At 41.6% G+C, this 18,720-nt stretch overlaps 1 protein-coding gene across 2 annotated transcripts in view; it reads right to left on the bottom strand.

The window, feature by feature from the left end:
* The window catches only part of cpeb4b (cytoplasmic polyadenylation element binding protein 4b), a 123,819-nt gene that overhangs the window by 13,976 nt on the left and 91,123 nt on the right, over nucleotides 1–18,720 (bottom strand). For both annotated transcript variants that reach the window (XM_085995398.1, XM_085995399.1), the window contains 4 exons: nucleotides 15,772–15,945; nucleotides 15,317–15,406; nucleotides 2,874–2,992; nucleotides 2,134–2,248 (listed from right to left, as the gene is read on the bottom strand). In XM_085995398.1, the coding sequence (XP_085851524.1) occupies nucleotides 2,134–2,248; nucleotides 2,874–2,992; nucleotides 15,317–15,406; nucleotides 15,772–15,945 (498 nt within the window). The remainder of the gene's footprint in view (nucleotides 1–2,133; nucleotides 2,249–2,873; nucleotides 2,993–15,316; nucleotides 15,407–15,771; nucleotides 15,946–18,720) is intronic.

The following is an 18,720-nucleotide window of genomic DNA, read 5'->3' as shown; positions in this document are numbered from 1 at the left end:
GCTCTCCCATGACTCCCTCCATATGCTTATGGAGGGAGTTACAGCACGCAAGGAGGTCCTCTTCCCTTCCCATGGGCGGAAGAGACCTCCCCAGGAGACCAACGCAGCCTGGTTGCACATCGCACAGGAGGACACAAGCAGGGATGTCGTCAGGAGGACCAGGCTGCAGTGGCGCAAACCTTTCAATGATCTCAGTAGATCACGAAATGTTACTGCAAAGCCACACTCAACCTCATCCTGCTGTGCCACTCATCACATCCCCATCACTCTGCCTTCCCTACCCTACTCCTGCACATCCTTATTCACACCAACTTACCTTGCACCTCCACCCATCCCTCTCTATCTACGTTATCACTTCCCCATCTCACTAGCCACCTCACACTCACCCTCATCCTACTGCAAGCATACCAACTAACAACACACAAGGGTAGGCACTTGCGTGTTTTAGCCAATGTTCATGTGAAGTTTCTGTTAATGTGCTGTCAAACATTGAAATTTTTTTTTCCAACACTGCTTTCTTGGACAGATTTGTGTGCACCTTTGGAAGTGGCTTAGTGAGTTGCAGTGAATTGTGAGGCATAACGGTACCCTCCGCAATGCTGATAAGTGTGAAAGGAATGGCTTGGGCATTGTAGGGATGCTTTATGTTGTTGGTGTGGGGTGGTGCCAACCTAGCGCATCATGTGGCAGCCAGGGTGTGCAGCATTAAGTGAAATACATGTGGCCATGGTGAAGCCATCCCTGGCAGCAATGTGATCGGGTGCTGATGCCCTGTGTAGCATCAGGTGATTACGGAGAAGGTTGGTGTGGTTGTTGGTGCTGCTGGTGTGCCTGGTGATGCTGGTGTTGGGGTTGAACGTGGTCAGATTCTGAGGACCAAGGTGAGAGAGTATAAAGGGTGCCCATGCTGATGGAATAGATGGCAGGTGAAGTAGAAATGACAGAAGCGAAATGACAGAAGCGATCCATCAATGGTGGGAGAGGTAATGAGGTCAGACTGCATGGAGACTTGTGTAAAGACTTGCAGCATCCTGAATCTGTTGTAGAAATGCATATTAGAGATATTAGTGCTTAAGGGAAGATATCTGAATCAACTGGGAGCTTTGAGTTGGCATTTGAAGCTGTCAACTCATCAGCTGATTCAATGGCCAGTGACCTCCTGCTTCAGCTTCACTAACGAGGTCTAGGCACAACGGGAAACCGGTGGGAGATCTGTAAAGTTAAAAAGCTGGGGGGAAAAAGCATTGTTAAGTGGCTGTAAACAAGCCACTAATGATTTGAATTGGGTCCCCCACCGCTAGCTGTCTGGTCTGCTTAGCGCTGGCAGATCCAACATCGGGAAATGCAGGTGTGCATGTTTTGACAGTGGGTTCCCGACCCGCTGTCAATCATTTAAAATTTCACAGCTGACCCGCTACCCAGCCCATCCGCTGAGCAAAATCGCAGCCTAAGTGTCTCAATAGCGCCTTGGAAATGTTAAAGCATCATTAAAGGTGTGCCATGATAGCCAATGGCTGTTATTTTACTAATGAAATTGCAGTCTCAGGAAATGTTCATTCTGCAATTTTATTAAGTCATAAAGTACAAAAAAACTGGGCACTTTGTTACTTTATTAACAGGAAAATTCTAGCCTCAATTTTTATAGACTGAAATCACTTCTGTTCACACTAACCTTATCCTTCAAAGTAGCCCTGTGACAAATTTCCAAAATATATTTTTGGAGCTGTGAGTGTGATAGTTACAGGACTGAGGGAATAGTGTAATCCCATTTCAGTCCTCAGAACTAAACTGTGCAAATGAGGTTGAACAAAATGTATTTTACATTTCATATATACGCATTTTATATCTAATATATTAAAGTCTAATGTTTGCTTGCACTTCCTCTCAACCTATTCATTATAAATTCCTCTGTCCACATTTATAACAGAAACTGCCTATGTAAACTTGTCATGCTGTAATTATCCCCTCCTCTTTAAAAAGAGAATGAAATACATCTGCGTACCTTGGTCCAAATATCCCCCACTCTCTAACTCAATTCCATAAATGGAACGCCATGGGAGATTGATGAGTTCTAAATAATAATACAAAACAAACTTTATACAATGAGAATATTTTATTGATCTATTGGCTTACCAGCTCTCAGAGGTCTGGGAACACCACCTACAAAAATAGTCTTCCGTGGGTCAAGTGGCTGAGAACCATCCATCACAAAATCACTGTCATTGAGATTCCATGGCCGTATTTGAACCTGTGTTTAAAAGTAGGTAAATTTGGGACTCCTTGAATTTCAAAAATGATGATAATGATTCAATGCTTATATGGATCCATTCATTAATTTAAGACGATACTAATTTACTTTTGTTCCCAGTAATGCAGTCTTAACTGCTGTTGCATTTCACTATGGCGACCATGAATACTGCTCTCTTGAAAAATCTTAATAGTCCACTGAAGTGTTGGAATTTCAGCAAACTCTCCGATTGGCAATCCAATACTATGGCTAGAATTCAGCTTTTTTATATTTTTAATAAAGTGATTATTCTAACTACAGCAATGTCATTTTTGCTTTGTTTTCCTTCCTCTGTACTTCGTAATTTTAATGCAATGCTATTATAGAACCAAAATAAATAGGTGAACTTTTATGGTGTAGGAAGTAGTGATAGTTTTCTGACCAAAGGCAAAAAAGATTCACCCAAAAGCACAATTGAAAAATAACGTGTTTTAAAAGGGACTCAAAGCTGCATTTGTGCAGCATTAAAGCCACAGTTCCTATCCTACCAGGACCCTTAAAATACAACACAATCTTAGTCTCTACTAACTGTTATCAACTTTATTATGTTTTGACTGTTCTTATTATGAAATGTGTATCTACTCACTGGTTTATCCTTGATGGTTGGACTTGACACACAGAGATACAGCTTTCCATCCTCTTCAATACAAGCATCAATTAAAGCTTGCACAGAACCTTCCTCCTGAAACAGCAGAAATGCATAACCTGCAAAATAAGACAAAGGATAAGTTAATTTATTCAACTCAACTAGTATTGTTGTCCATCCGTCTACGGTCTTGCATTTATAAGTATTAGAATACAATTTTTGGGAGCACAAATATGAAATGGTATAATTTTTAATGCCAACAATAGTTCTACCTTTTTAATAAGAGCTCATATACTACGCTACATCTTGATAGAATAAAGATGCTCCAACAATTCTAGCAAGTTATTAAAGGGATACTCCAGGAAACTACATAGGGATCTGAAAATTGGACAGTCATCAGTGGCTGTTTCTAGTTCTAAGACTGCTGGCAGGTCCAGGAAACTGCTGTCTCCCTTGTGCCAAATGGTTCTGTAAGGTTTACAAGCTGAAATAAAATACTATTGCTATAGTAATAAAGCTATATATGGAGAATAGCTTTACAGTATTACTGCATTAACCCTAAATTACTAAAGTATATGATTAGCATGAAGTTACTTTATCTGAGCTTGCCCGGCCCCTTTATCTCTCCTATTCTCTCTTCCCTATTATTTTTTTTTATAGTTTAGCCTTAATTTTACTCTAGTCGTTTACTAACTAATACATACCTTATCCTATCTTTTTCCTTCACTTTAAGTTTAAAATTTTGAATTTACCTAATTTCTCCTGCCTCCTTACTCCCATTGTCCACATTGAAGTTGGGAACAACTTTGAAGAAAATTGATTAATAAACTGGCTTTAAAGGCCAGTTTTGTAGCCTAAGAACTGAATATTAGCATGATATCCATGCCAACTGTTGATGCATTTCCCCATGTCAAAGAGGATGGGGCTGCTGACAGACTAGTATATATCAGCTGGTGATCCCAAAAAGAATGTGGCCAGACAAGTAAATATGTCCATAGCACATTACGGGGTAATATGCAAAGCTACAGAAATTGAACTGGTATTGATTAAAAGTGGAAACCTTTTGGAGTCCTTGCACTGCCTGCCATTGTGTAAACACAGATGCCACTTCACTGCAAAAACAAATCCCTTCGACATGATGGTAGTGCTAGCTACCCCCACTTTCAGTCTCATCACATGAAAAGAAACATCATGAGGATTTGGGTGACCAATATTATTTAATGGTTCATCATTACTTATTGAATCAGCTATGAATAATTTTTAAATAAATACTTTATTTCATTAAACCAATCATCACAAATCCAAATTTTAAAGCAAATATTTAACTATTAACAATCAAGACATAAACATCTATAATATATTGAAAATCTTCCATCTGTGTGCACTTCCAGTCAACGTTTTCCGTTATAAATTTCTACATCCAAATTTATAATGGAAACTATCATGGAGCTAAGATTCATCCTAGCTTTGTGACTCCCTGCAGCAACATACCTTATTTTGGGTCAAGGAATGCACTGTAAATTTAATTCTTTCATTTTAAATAAGGACATTTTAAGATGCCACACTTCAGGACAAAGAGAAAAGGAAGCTAACAATGTAGTACCCTCTTTACTCAGAGAAAAAATTGTTATGCATTACTATAAGAATCCGCAGCAATGAAAATATAAGGTTGAGCTGCATCAATATCTTGACAACAGCTTTGCTCAACCCTTTCATGGATACTGCCCCAGTTCAATTGTTAGGTGTACTGTGACCTGGATGTTTCCTTGTAGAATTGAAAATACTCACACAAGTGCCATCAGAAATGTCAAAGAGATCAATACCGTTGTAAACCTGGATCTTGAAAAAAACAAGGATTTTGGTCGATGCATAACTGATGCGTTTTCTTCATAATGCTTTCTGGGTGCCCCTGTCATGAACTAATTTTCCGGCACTTAGGAAGAACTGTTCCTTCCTATAGTTTACATTTAATTGGTTTAATGGGCTGAAATCTCTTGGTTAAAGATCTTGCAGACAAACTTCATGATGCAAAATTGTGATCAGTGGATAGGCACCAGACACAAATTATGGAAAACATCAGCCCGAGTTTGCAGCAAATTTTGAAACAAAGGTTTGACATAAATCATTTGTTTCAATATTTAAGGGTTGTTGTTATCACTTTTAGGTCTTCTGTGTCACACACTATGGTATTCTTCAAAATGCAGCTGGTCAGGAAACCTGCCATTGCCATTCCATTTGGGACTGCTATAAATTACATGAAAGTGGCATGTGTTGACTTCTGCTCTGGTTTCTATCTCCTCCAGGGAGAAGACAGGGCTAGTTAAAATCTGGAACTCGCCGCCAAGCTTTGTGAGAACATCAGTTATTGGAAGGCCGTTTATGATTGTTGCATTCCAGTTTCTTTTGAGCCACCATTTCTAATGAATCCTTATACAATAATCCATTTGTATTTTGAGATATTTTAGATTTGCATTATCACCTTTCTGATGCAGAAAGCATTGACTTTGTTCCAGCAAAGCATATTTACATTTGATAAACCTTCACTGATATAAACCAGTTCTGATTCCAACCATACAAAGCTCAGGGTTTCACTATATGTACATGAACAAAGCTCTTTGCACCCTAGCAAAAATAGGGTTAAAAGGTAACTGTTGTGGGTACAGGCAGGTTGAGTCCATTTCACATGTATCCATTCATCAGCTCACAGAACCATCACTTTCCCCATCTCGCTCAAATTCATCAGTGATTTTAGTCACCTTTCCAGTTTGATCCTTAGCTCTTTATGAGCACATAAAAAGCATCAGTACATTGCTGTAGCAACTTTGCAATCTGCAAAGTATTATTCAACAACAACATCTTGTTTTTATATAACTTGTGTATATATTCACCAAACAAGTGCATGTTCCTCAAAGGAGCCTTGGAATCTCTGGCCTCAATTTAGACCAGTAACACTTTCCAGTCCATAAATTTCACCAATTGTCTGTTACAGTGCTATTTTCATTTCAAGGGTCCCCTAGGAGCAAAGCTTTACTCCCTATAAATTTTTTAAAATTTGTATATGGGATGTGGGCGTCGCTGGCAAGGCCAACATTTATTGCCCATCCCTAATTGCCCTTGAGAAGGTGGTGGTAAGCCGCCTTCTTGAACCGCTGCACTCTGTGTGGTGAAGGTACTCCCACAGTGCTGTTAGGTAGGGAGTTCCAGGATTTTGAGCCAGCGACAATGAAGGAGCAGCGATATACTTCTAAGTCAGGATGGTGTGTGACTAGGAGGGGAACTTGGAGGTGGTGGTGTTCCCATGTGCCTGCTGCCCTTGTCCTTCTAGGTGGAAGAGGTCGCAGGTTTTGGAGGTGCTGCTGAAGAAGCTGTGGCGAGTTGCTGCAGTGCATCTTGGAGATGGTAGACACTGCAGCCACGGTACGCCGGTGGTGGAGGGTGTGAATGTTTAAGGTGGTGGATGGGGTGCCAATCAAGCAGGCCGCTTTGTCCTGGATGGAGTCGAGCTTCTTGAGTGTTGTTGGAGCTGCACTCATCCTGACTTGTGCCTTGGAGATGGTGGAAAGGCTTTGGGGAGTCAGGAGGTGAGACACTTGCCGCAGAATACCTAGCCTCTGACCTGCTCTTGTTGCCATAGTATTTATGTGGCTGGTCCAGTTAAGTTTCTGGTCAATGGTGACCCCCAGGATGTTGATGGTGGGGGATTCGGTGATGGTAATACCATTGAATGTCATGGGGAGGTGGTTAGACTCTCGCTTGCCTGGCACTTCTGTGGCACGAATGTTACCTGCCACTTATCAGCCCAAGCCTGAACGTTGTCCAGGTCTTGTTGCATGCGGGCATGGACTGCTTAATTATCTGAGGAGTTGTGAATGGCGCTGAACACTGTGCAGTCATCAGCGAACATCCCCATTTCTGACCTTATGTTGGAGGGAAGATCATTGATGAAGCAGCTGAAGATGGTTGGGCCTAGGACACTGCCCTGAGGAACTCCTGCAGCAATGTCCTGGGGCTGTGATGATTGGCCTTCAACCACCACAACCATCTTCTTTTAAACACGTGGACTTGTTTTCAAAGAGCACAATCTTCCCAAACTGCATCCACATGAGGCACATTACAGGGAACTCACAGTAGAAATATTAAAAAAAAAACTCTTCAGTGGAGGTTATGAAGCTAAATTTTCTTGGCTTATACTTTTCTAAGTCAAAATTATGAAGACTATACAGGTAGACTATCCTTTATCCGAACTTCCGAAAACCAAAAGTTTTTTCGTTCAGCGTAATTCGTGCGCACGACATGACCCGAGTGGCGCAAAACATGGCAGGAGTGGTCCTCCAGGGCCCAGAACAAGAATTCCTGCAGACTGTCGACACGCCAGCCTTCGCTCTCGATGTTAAGTGTGACTGAGGGAGCTCTGCCTTTCCCTGTGAGCAGGGCAGAGGGTCACAGAGTTCCCTCCTGGGTAGGAGATTGCAGGCCGAGCCGGGCAGTGTGAAGGAGGTACCGGGAGAGTGAACCCAACAATACAGCGGCCCGTCCGATAGCTGCAGCGGCCCGTCCGATATTCTTTTCTCCCCCCCTGACCTGATTTGTGGGCCAGCTTAGCGTAGGGGTCAGCCGATATCCGGCTTTCCCACAACTGGCAGCGGCAGTCGAGCCCCAGACCCCCGCTAAGTCAAGGAATTCAGAGAAGCAGGAAGGGGAATGAGACACGGAGCAGGGGGAGCTGTAAACAGACTGTGAGCAGCAGTACAGAGAAGCAGGAAGGGGAATGAGACACGGAACAGTTGCAAGAGGTAGCCTGAACTTTAAAAATTTATATTAAATACAAATACTAATTACCAAATTAATTTAATGTTCAGAGTTTCCCAGTCTGAAATAATACCTTCTGAAATCCGAAAATTTCCGAAAACCGAAACACAGCTGGTCCCAAGGTTTTCAGATAAGGGATAGTCAACCTGTATAACGTGCTTGAGAGGAAATCCTAGAAACCTGCATAATGTGAGATATGTGAATAACTCCAAACTTGAGTCAGACTACACAGCAAGGTCAAAGGGGCATCTACACCTAAGACAGATGCAGTATCAGCATTAAACTTGTCACAGAAGATTTTATAGATTGGTCAATGCCCTAAGGCTTACCTTAACTCCCCATCTAATTTTGATAATTTAAAAGTTACATTCAGACTGAAGTTGGTTGTTGAGGTAGCCAAAACTGATTAGTACTGACCAAAGCAGAGGTTAGTACAGAAGACATACAAGTATCAGTTTCTGGGATAGAATAAAGATTTGTGAAGCTAAATCTCCAAAGAATGCCAACATGAGAGTAAATCCCTGTACAGGTATTGTAAAATAATGTAAAAAGGATTCAGGCTTTGTTCAAGGACATATTAGAATTGAAAGCCTGTGAAACTTTCCCAGTTCTCTTTAGAGACAGAAAACTTAAATACCTTGAAGCCAGGTAAGATCATATCACATCACATTTTTCATGGAAAAATATGGTGTTGACCAAAACAACTTCAATATTGGGTCAGAAATTCCAGAACGGGGCTTGCAGCGCGTGCAAGCCCCGTATTTGCACTTACCCCGCGCTCCTGCCGATCAGCTCCAGGGACGCCTGCACTTGCAGAAACTGAAAGGAGGATCCCGGGCAGCGTATGACGTCACGCCGCCCAGGAGTGCAGCCAGCGCGGAGCCAGGAGCGTGCAGTGTAAGTGAGACACGCCCCTTGAGGTCTCAGTTTCACTGGACACGCCCCCAATGTTTCTGTCAAGCTGCTTTGCTTTTTTACATGCAAAGCAGCAGTTTAAATAGGTTTTTGGAAGTTTTTTGAAGATTTTGGTAACTTTTATAAACTTTTTAAAATGTTTACATTATTTTGAGTAATCTGAAGTAGTTTTAAAGAGAATTAAAGCAATTTAAAGACTTTTAAAAGCCCTAAAAGAATTTTTTTAATTCCATTTATTTATTTAGCAATGTCGTCGTCATACGTGTCTTCACACTGTTCCCTTTGGGGAACTGTATGAAGTGGTGGAAGGATTTATGGCCGTGATTAACGCTCATTCCGTGACCGTAACCATCTTTGAACCAGCCATTAGGGCGGTTAGTCCTATGGCGGGAGGGTTTTACGGGCTCCCACAAGCTATACAAGGAGGGGGGGCCACCCACACCCACGGACGCAAATATCCCACTGGATGTCAACCCAGAATTTAGAGCCGGAGCTCCGACTCCACTTGCCGGGACTGTCTGGAGCGGGGTTCGAAACCCTACCCTGATCTGGCCCAGCGGCGGGGATCCTACCGCTATGACAAAGGCCCAATCCGATTAGCAACGTGAAATGGCAGCATAGGGCTCCAGTCACGGGGAGGGAAAAGGCGCAGGAAACGTATGGGTGTCACCTTTTGTGCGGAGTGGGCCTTTTGCGTAGCAGTAAGCATCCCCGCCGCTGGGCCAGAAGGAGTAGGGTTTTGAACCCCACTCCAGACAGTCCCGGCAAGTGGAGTCGGAGCTCCAACTTTAAATTCTGGGTGGACATCCAGCGGGATACTTGCGTCCGTGGGTGTTGGTGGCCCCCCCCCCCTCAGATGGGTTGTGGGAGCCCGTAAAACCCTCCCGCCATAGGACTAACCACCCTAATGGCTGGTTCAAAGATGGTTACGGTCACGGAATGAGCGTTAATCACGGCCATAAATCCTTCCACCACTTCATACAGTTCCCCAAAGGGAACAGTGTGAGGATACGTCCGATGATGACCTCTTGCGCAATGCACCTCCTTGGACCCTCAGTCGCAGATGCGAGGGGGCAAGTCGTGCAATTGTTAAATTTTTTATTTTATTGACATGTAAAATGTTGGCCCAATAATTCCCTTCCAAATGCGCTAGTACGGTCGGGGTACTTACGCATCTGGCCGGATGAAATGCCGGTTTTCAGCATGCACAGTGCACGTGGGGAAAACCGGCATTTCCTGTCCTCTGAACGAAGGGGTTCAGAGGCAGAACGCGTGCGACTGCACAGGCAGCGTGTGCGCAGTATAATTCGCCGCTTTCATTAATGCTTTCAGTGAGGTCCAGTCATTACAACTTACACATGAAAAAAGCATGGGTATAGTTGCTACAGAGGAAGATATTTCTTATCGTGGAGCTTCTGAAAGTATGTATGTCTGTATATATTCCTTTGCGTGTTATGTATATATTCCTTTACTTATGTGTATGAATGTATTATTTAATTATGACTTTCAGAGAAAGTAACTTATTGGAAAATCATAATTAAAAATATACATTCATACACATTAGTAAAGGAATATAAAACATACATACATATACGTAAAGGAATATATGTGGACATACATACATAACTCATTCTCACATTCCATTCACACAGCCACAATTGCTCCTTCTACCTACCGTTCTGAAAACCCTTTAAAAAAAAAAATTTAAACTTTTAAACTTACTTAAAATTTCTTAAAATAACTTCCCTCCCTTTCCCAAACAAAAATATTGCATTTCAAAAGCTCCACGATAAAATATATCTTCCTCCGCAGCCAATGAACAACTTTACACTTGCTTTTTTCAAGTGTAACTTCTAAGGACTTAACCTCACGGATTTCATGAATGAAATCCACGAAGTTCACTGCGCAAGCGCTGCCTGTGCAGTCGCACGCGCTCGAGGTCTGGAAATGCCGGCGTTCCCCGCATGCGCTGTTCATGCTGAACGCCGGCATTTCCAACGGCCAGAAGCGTCAGTAAGCCGACCGTACTCACGCTTCTGGCCTGGAATTTCTGGCCCATTAACTACCTGTGATAACAATATTAACAACCTGCAATAAGTGCGTATTAGTTTACATTGAAACAGTGGCTGATGGATGCCAGTGTGTTGTCTTGCTCCCATGGGTTTTAACTGGAGCAGGTATAACCTTGATTAATAAGTTGGAAGTAAGGATATTGGGGAAGGTGTTGCCAGATCCATGTGTCAGTTGAGTAGTACTGACGGTCAATACAGTTGGAAGACTGCAAAACTACTCAGAACCCCAAGAAACCAGGGATGTCTTGATATTGAGGCATGATGATGGAACTGGATGGGCTGGTATGGGACTGACAAGTTGCAGAAGAGCCTGAAAGCCTTGTACCAGCTAAACAAGGCATTTCAAAACTCGTCTCAGCACAGCCTGGTGATTAGTCTGGTACTGGGATCTACTTGGATGTTCTCTAGATTTATTTGATGATGCCCTCCTTGACTTGGACTGCTCCTGCTGATGTAAGACTTATGTGAATGGGAACTCTTTGGAGAATCACTACTGGTACATCATGGGTGTGTGTGAAGCAAAGTTACCCTGCCTTCAAAGATAATCTACCTCTACCTCACCAGAAGGACATGGCACAATCTTCCTGATCCTTGAAATTTTGCCTGTTGGAAAAACAACAAAGGCAAAACTCCACAGTCATCTGTACCTGAAATGGTCTCAAGGCAGAATGGACAGAAGATCAAGTATACTGAGGCCATGAGTCAAAAATTAAACGGTGACTCAGACAGAGTCCTGTTCTGGAAAACAACAAGATGCTCCAGTACTGGTGATATGATGACCCATACCTAATTCAATGAGAGTTCAAGACAAAATTAGATTTTTAAAATACGACAAAATAAGAAGTAAAAAAATATAATGGAAATTTCTGTCATCTTTTACTTGTAGAAGGCGTGGGTGGGTGGCCACTGCTATTTGAAAGTCAGAAAGGAACAGGTTGCTGTGAATTTTACAAAGATGACCATGACACTTTTAAATATGTGATAACAAGCAAATAAGGAAAGAAAGTTTTGGTATAATCTTAAAAGCATATTTTTCAAAACATCATGCCAGATGATAGTTAAATAAAAAGGTTGCTTGTGAAATGGAATTATGGAACATTAAAGAGTAAGTTGAAATAGTTTTAAATAATGGCATTTAACAGCATTCATATTTTATTGATAATAGTCAACAGCTGATGAAATGTGTACACGGTGGCATTGAAAGCAATGTTTTTCGTGCAAATGTTGAAGTAGTGTGCCAGCACACTAAGAACTTGCATTTAAATTCCTGTTTGAAAAATTGAGCAAGTTAATGATGTGAGGAAAATCTTCATATTTTTCTGACTGAGCTGAAGGCAATTCTACCTCAATTACAAGGCTGGAGCTCAGCAAATCAGCCAGTACACTTTTTTGTATTGTATTAATATTCACATATATATTGAGAATCTACAGCATTCTATGAAATTATAAACCTTTAGAATATTTCTTGTGTTTGCCATCACTGTTGTTACTGTCAATTCTCTCAATTTCCCTCACTGGTTAAGTGTCTATTTTTCTCCTTTCTAATTGGCTTTTATTTTTACATATTATTCAATAGATTATGAAAAATCTTTCTCCCCAGTCTCATTCCATGAAAATAAAAAGTTATCCAATTATATTGCAGTAGAAGAAAACTGACAAAGCGCACTGCAGCAAAAAATATTTATAACAACTTGCACTTATATAGCACCTTTAACATAGAAAAATATCCCAAAACACCTCACCCAATCATAATCAGACAAAAATGGATGCCGAGAAGGAGTTATTAGGAGGGGTGACCACAAGCTTGATCAAATAAGTAGGTTTTAAAGTGGGTCTTAAAGGAGGAGAGGGAGGAGAGGAAGAGGGGGGTAGAGAGGCTTATGGAGGGAATTCTAGAGTGTAGGTACTAGATGGCTGAAGGCATGGTCACCAATGGTGGGGCAAAGGGAGTGGGGAATGATCCTCTCTCAGCCCATCTGCTGCTGAAATCCTCAACCATGCTGTGCCATCTCCAGAGTCGACTATTCTAATGCTTTCCTAGCTGGCCTCCCATCTTCCACCCAGCATAAACTTCAGCTCAATAAAAAGCTCTGTTACCCATATACTATCCTGCTCACCCATCACTCCTGGGCTCGTTGACCTACATTGACTCGCATTCTCCCAATGCCTCAAATTTAAAATTCTCATCTTCATATTTAAATCCTAGGATATTGGATTGGAAATTCAGCTTGGGATCAAATAGGATGCAGAGGTTGTGAACATTCTGGTTCAGTTTGAGAGTCTGGCTGGGGAGGGGTGATGGAATTTTTAAAAATTCATTCACAGGATGTGGGCGTCACTGGCAAGGCCAGCATTTATTGCCCATCCCTAATTGCCCTTGAGAAGGTGGTGGGTGAGCCGCCTTCTTGAACTGCTGCAATCCGTGTGGTGAAGATACTCCCACTGTGCTGTTCGGCGGGGGGAGTTCCAGGATATTGACCCAGCGACGATGAAGGATCGGTAATATATTTTCAAGTCAGGGTGGTGTGTGACTTGGGAGGGGAACTTGGAGGTGATGGTTTTCCCATGCACCTGCTGCCCTTGTCCTTGTGGATGGTAGAGGTCACGGGTTTCGGAAGGAGCCTTGACGAGTTGCTGCAGTGCATCTTGTAGATGGTGCATACTGCAGCCACGTTGCACCAGTGGTAGAGGGAGTAAATGTTTAAGGTGGTGGATGGGGTGCCAATCAAGCGGGCTGCTCTGTCCTGGATGGTGTTGGAGCTGCACTCATCCAGGCAAGTGGAGAGTATTCCATCACACTCCTGACTTGTGCCTCGTAGATGGTGGAAAGGCATTGGGGAGTCAGGAGCAATGTTCCTCCTAAGATGCGCGGCCGCGCATAAATCGCGAGGTCCCGTGCAGACCGCTCACCAGCTGCTGCCGCTGAAAGAGATACCGCGTATGCACAGTCGCCACAGCAAATTTAAAGGGCCCACGCAGAAAAGAAAAATTAGAGGGAACATTGGTCAGGAGATGAGTCACTCGCCACAGAATACCAAGCCTCTGACCTGCTCTTGTAGCCACAGTATTTACCTAGCTGGTCCGGTTAAGTTTCTGGTCAATGGTGACCGCCAGGATGTTGATGATGGGGGAATTCAACAATGGTAATGCCGTTGAATGTCAAGGGGAGGTGGTTAGACTCTCTCTTGTTGGAGATGGTCATTGCCTGGCACTTGTGTGGCGCAAATTGGTGACGAGCATATCACGTTTGTGGCAGTGGGTGAAGATAATAACTTTTGTCTTCCCAATGTTTAAATGCAGGAAATTACAGCTCATCCTGGAGGAGAGTCGGACAAGCAATTTGACAATGCAGAGGAAGTGAAGGTATGAGAGGTGGTGAAGAGCTACAGCTGGATGTGAAATTGTTTATGTCACACCTCCAGCGACAGCTGGCCCAATACAACAAGATGAATTTCGCACCACTTGCCTGCGTTCAGTTAAGTTCTCAAGGGAACTGATCGCGGGCTGGCAGCGGCCCTCGGTATTGCTGTGGAGCCAGGAAGAGCATTCCTGCTCCACAACAAACCTGAAAAAAAATGTAACTTACCTTTTGGTGGCAGCCGGTTACTAGGCTGCATCCACATAAAGAGAGGAACAGACCCAGCGCCTTCTCCACTCAGGGCAGCCCAATCTGGTACAGGGGTCCGAAAGCAAGTGTTAGACCCCTCATTATCATATTCAAGGGGTCTAATGCCTGTTTTAAGTGGCTGCCAGGGATGCCTAAATTCCCCACGAATTTAGCAGACCCGAATGCATGTGCAGATTGGGTGGAGGCCACCCTACTGCTAAATAGGTTGTCATTGCACCCATTTTATGCCCAAAAATCAGGTGCAACGCACATCAATTTCTACCCCCATATCTTTGGATTTATCTAAGATATGGTCATCATGACGCACCCCATCCAGGCTCAGAGTAAAAGGAAAACTTTTGGTAAAAGCGTTGCTTTAAATCTTGTTAATTCTGAGATAAGTGGATTATTTTATGCTCCTAGGAATAAATTTGTACAAATTTGAAACTCCATTTGCATCGAACTGATGCAGAGATGCTTGTGCTACTGTGAACACACAACCAGCCATGCTTCCCTTGTGGGCTTTACTATAATTGTATTTAATTTTCTTTCTTTTGTGAATTAACTCACATCACCAATATCTACCCCCTCTATCTACACATCCAGTACCTCAACCAGGTGCCAACTCTCACTTTCAAGCTTGGAGCTAGCCCCAATAAGCACACAGCCTGCCTTCTCATCCTCAGACTGCAAGCAGTATTTCATACAAAATATTCTTTCAAGTTGAAACTACTGACCTGTAACAAGATGTTATCATAGTTTTTTCTGTTACCTTAAAGCACTCAAGTAATTTTGGCAATATTTAGACATCAAAACTGACTCAAGTATCCCCGATGGTTAAGACGAAAACCTTATTTTGATAATCATTGGCTCCTTTCCATTACACATGATAAATGTTTAAACAAAAATCCACTGTGCATTTTTACAGAAAAGGAAGTTTAAGAAAGTATTGTTGAAATTTGAGAATTTCTTTCTCAATCATGTCACATATTAGCATCACACCAAAAGTAAAGTCAGATGTCAATGCTAATTTGGCTTACCTTTTGGTGGAAAATATGACTTGCTTTCTGCTTTGTGAGGCCAGTCAACAACCAGAGAACCAAAACGACGAAAGCTAGCTGTGATTTCATCTGTTTTAACAAAAATATGCTCAGTCTCTGCTGGCTACATGGATCACTTTTCTACATGGCACATATAAAATACATTCTACATCTGTGAACATGGAAGAGAATAAATTACAATAAAAACAGACTCAGGTTTCTTGACCTAGAGGCCACTACCTAAAGTTAACATGTATCATAATGTCCCTTACATTTCATTACGCAATATAACACGGCTTGGGTAAATATGGGCAGAGTAGGTGATCAGCTGAATGTTATTGCATCTAATGTTTCAAGTAAACAAACCGGTTTGTCCAAATATTAATTTTTCATACTTATACAAAATAATTTTATATTTTGGAACAATAAACTAATTAAAAAAATAGTACCACTACCTTCATCAATATCAGGTGGCAGGCCACCAACAAATACTTTACGGGAATATCGTTCTACTCGTTCGCCATTTTGATGAGGAAAACAATGAGGAGAACTTAAGCCACTATGAAGAGTTTGATCGCCACGTCCATCATCAAGGAAACCATCTTCAACAGGGAACAGGGATGAATGACCTAGAAGAAACACAAATAATAATTAAAAAATACACAACTGTTTTGTTTCTTTTCAGGGAAGCCTTTGTACTTTAAAATTTGTTTTTTTATTGTTCAGTCACCTGTCTTTTTTTAAATGGATGCATGTTAATCTATGGCTGTTTTTATTGTACCAGTTTGCAATACTGTATCTTGTTGTGCATAATATATTGAAATTTGCTATTTTTTTTTAGCACTTGGTTCACACTGAAACTTGATGGAACAGAACTTGTACAGGTTTGCAAGTACATAAATTAAGCAAACGGAGAAGGATTATGGAATAAAAATAGAAAATGTTGACTGACATAGCAAGTCTGTCTGCACCTAAACAGATAAAAACTAAATTGGTTAATGTTTCTGGTAAAGATTTGCCAGAACCCATATTTTTTGAGTTTTGTTGAGTCAAATCAAATGATTTATGGGCCATTTGGTTTATAGTTTCATTACACAGGATAATAAGTTAACCATTTTTATATATTTTTAAAAAAGTAATGGTAATTTATAATAGGTTTAGAATAGTTTTGGAAAAAGAAAAAGGTACAATCAAGCGTAAAAATACTTAACTGACAGAGGGCTAACTTCATCAGTCAGTTAAAAAGGGATCTGGCACAGATGGATTGGAATCAAAATTGGTAGGCAAAACAGTAATTTAACAATGGGAGGCCTTTAAAGAGGTGATGGTTCGAGTACAGAGTAGACACATTCCCATGGGGGGGAAAGGAAGGGCATTCAAAGCTAGAGCTCCCTGGATGACTAAACACATCGAAGTTAAAATGAGACAGAAAAAGGAGGCTTTTGACAATTGTAAGGTTCATAATACAGTAGAGAACCAAGCTGAACATAGAAAGTACAGTGGAGATCTAAAAAAGGGAATGAGGAGCAAACAGAGAGCATGAGAGAAGATTAGCAGCTAACAAAAAAGGGAACCCAAAAGTCTTTTACAAACACAAATAGTAAAAGGGTAGTCAAAGGAAGGTTGGGGCCAATTAGAGACCAAAAAGGAGATCTTCTTGTGGAGGTAGAGGGCATGGCAGATGTACTAAATCAGTACTTTGCATCTGTCTTCGCCAGAGAAGAGGATGCTGCAAACGTAGTAGTAAAGGAGGAGGCAGTAGCGATTTTGAATAGGATAAAAATAGATGTAGTTAAAAGTTTGGCAGTCCTCAAAGTAGAAAAGTCACCCTGTCTAGATGGGATGCATCCTAAGTTACTAAGGAAAGTAAAACTGGAAATTGTTACACCCCTGCTTAAAAAAGGGGAAAGGGATAAACCTGGCAACTGCAGACCAGTCAGCCTAACATCGGTGGTGGGGGAACTTTTAGAGACAATAAATTAATTGGCATTTGGAAAAGTATGGGCTAATAAATGAAAGTCAGCATGGATTTGTTAAAGGCAAATGGTGTTTGACAAACTTGATCGAGTTCTTTGATGAAATAACAGAGGGTTGATGAGGGTAGTGCGGTTCATGTTGCGTTTGACAAAGTACCACATAATAGACTTGTTAGCAAAATTAAAGCCCATGGGATTAAAGGGACAGTGGCAGCATGGATACAAAATTGGTTAAGGGACAGAAAGCAGAGAGCAGTGGTGAATGGTTGTTTTTCCAGACTGGAGGGGAGTGTACAGTGGTGTTCCCCAGCAGTCGGTATTGGGACCATTGCTCTTTTTGATATGAACTGGACTTGGGTATACAGGGCATAATTTCAAAGTTTGCAGATGATACGAAACTTGGAAATGTAGTAAACAATAAGGAGGATAGTAAAAAACTTCAGGAGGACATAGACTGACTGGTGAAATGGGAAGATACATGGCAGATTAAATTTAATGCAGTGAAGTGATACATTTTGGTAGGAAGAATGAGGGGAGGCAATGTGAACTAAATGGTATCATTTTAAAGGGGTTGCAGGAACAGAGAAACCTGGGGGAGTATATGTACACAAATCTTTGAATGTTGAGATGGCTGCTAAAAAATTATATGGGTTTATTAATAGAGGAATAAAGTACAAAAGCAAGGAACTGATGCTAAACCTTTATAAAACACCAGTTAGGCCTCAGCTAGAGTATTGTGTTCAATTCTGGGCACCACACCTTAGTAAGGATGTCAAGGCCTTGGAGAGGGTGCAGAAGAGATTTACTAGTATGGTACCAGGGATGCGGGATTTCTGTTATGTGGAAAGACTGGAGAAGCTGGGATTCTTCTACTTAGAGCAGAGAAGGTTAAGAGATTTGATAGAGCTGTTCAAAATCATGAATGGCTTTGATAAGAATAAATAAGGAGAATCTGTATCAAGTGGCAGAAGGGTGGGTAACCAGAGAACACAGATTTAAGGTGATTGGCAAAAGAACCAGAGATGACAAGGGGAAACATTTTTTTAAATGGCGAGTTGTTGGGATCTGGAATGCACTGCCTGAAAGGGTGGTGGAAGCAGATTCAACAGTAACATTCAAGAGAGAATTGGATAAATACTTGAAGGGAAAAGATTTACAGGTCTATGGGAAAAGAGCAAGGGAGTGGGACTAATTGGACAGCTCTACCAAAGAGCCAGCCCAGGCATGATAGGCCAAATAACCTCCTTCTGTGCTGTATCATTCTATATTGTGAAGATATTTTCGAAGGGCTGAAAATTTCCTGAAATTTAAAAAAAAAGATAATGCACTTTCCTAATGCTAGGGAAAAGCTTGATGTAGACAATCAGTTGAAATTAGTTTGGTCATATTGCCATTACAGGTTGGTAAAATATGGATGAACTGCAATAC

The sequence above is a fragment of the Somniosus microcephalus genome, chromosome 8 (genome assembly GCF_052327205.1).
Source record: "Somniosus microcephalus isolate GS21.2 chromosome 8, FLI_Smic_1.0, whole genome shotgun sequence".
Taxonomy (NCBI): Eukaryota; Metazoa; Chordata; class Chondrichthyes; order Squaliformes; family Somniosidae; genus Somniosus; species Somniosus microcephalus.
Note: the sequence above shows the minus strand (reverse complement) of the source record. Positions and strands in the feature narration are given on the sequence as shown.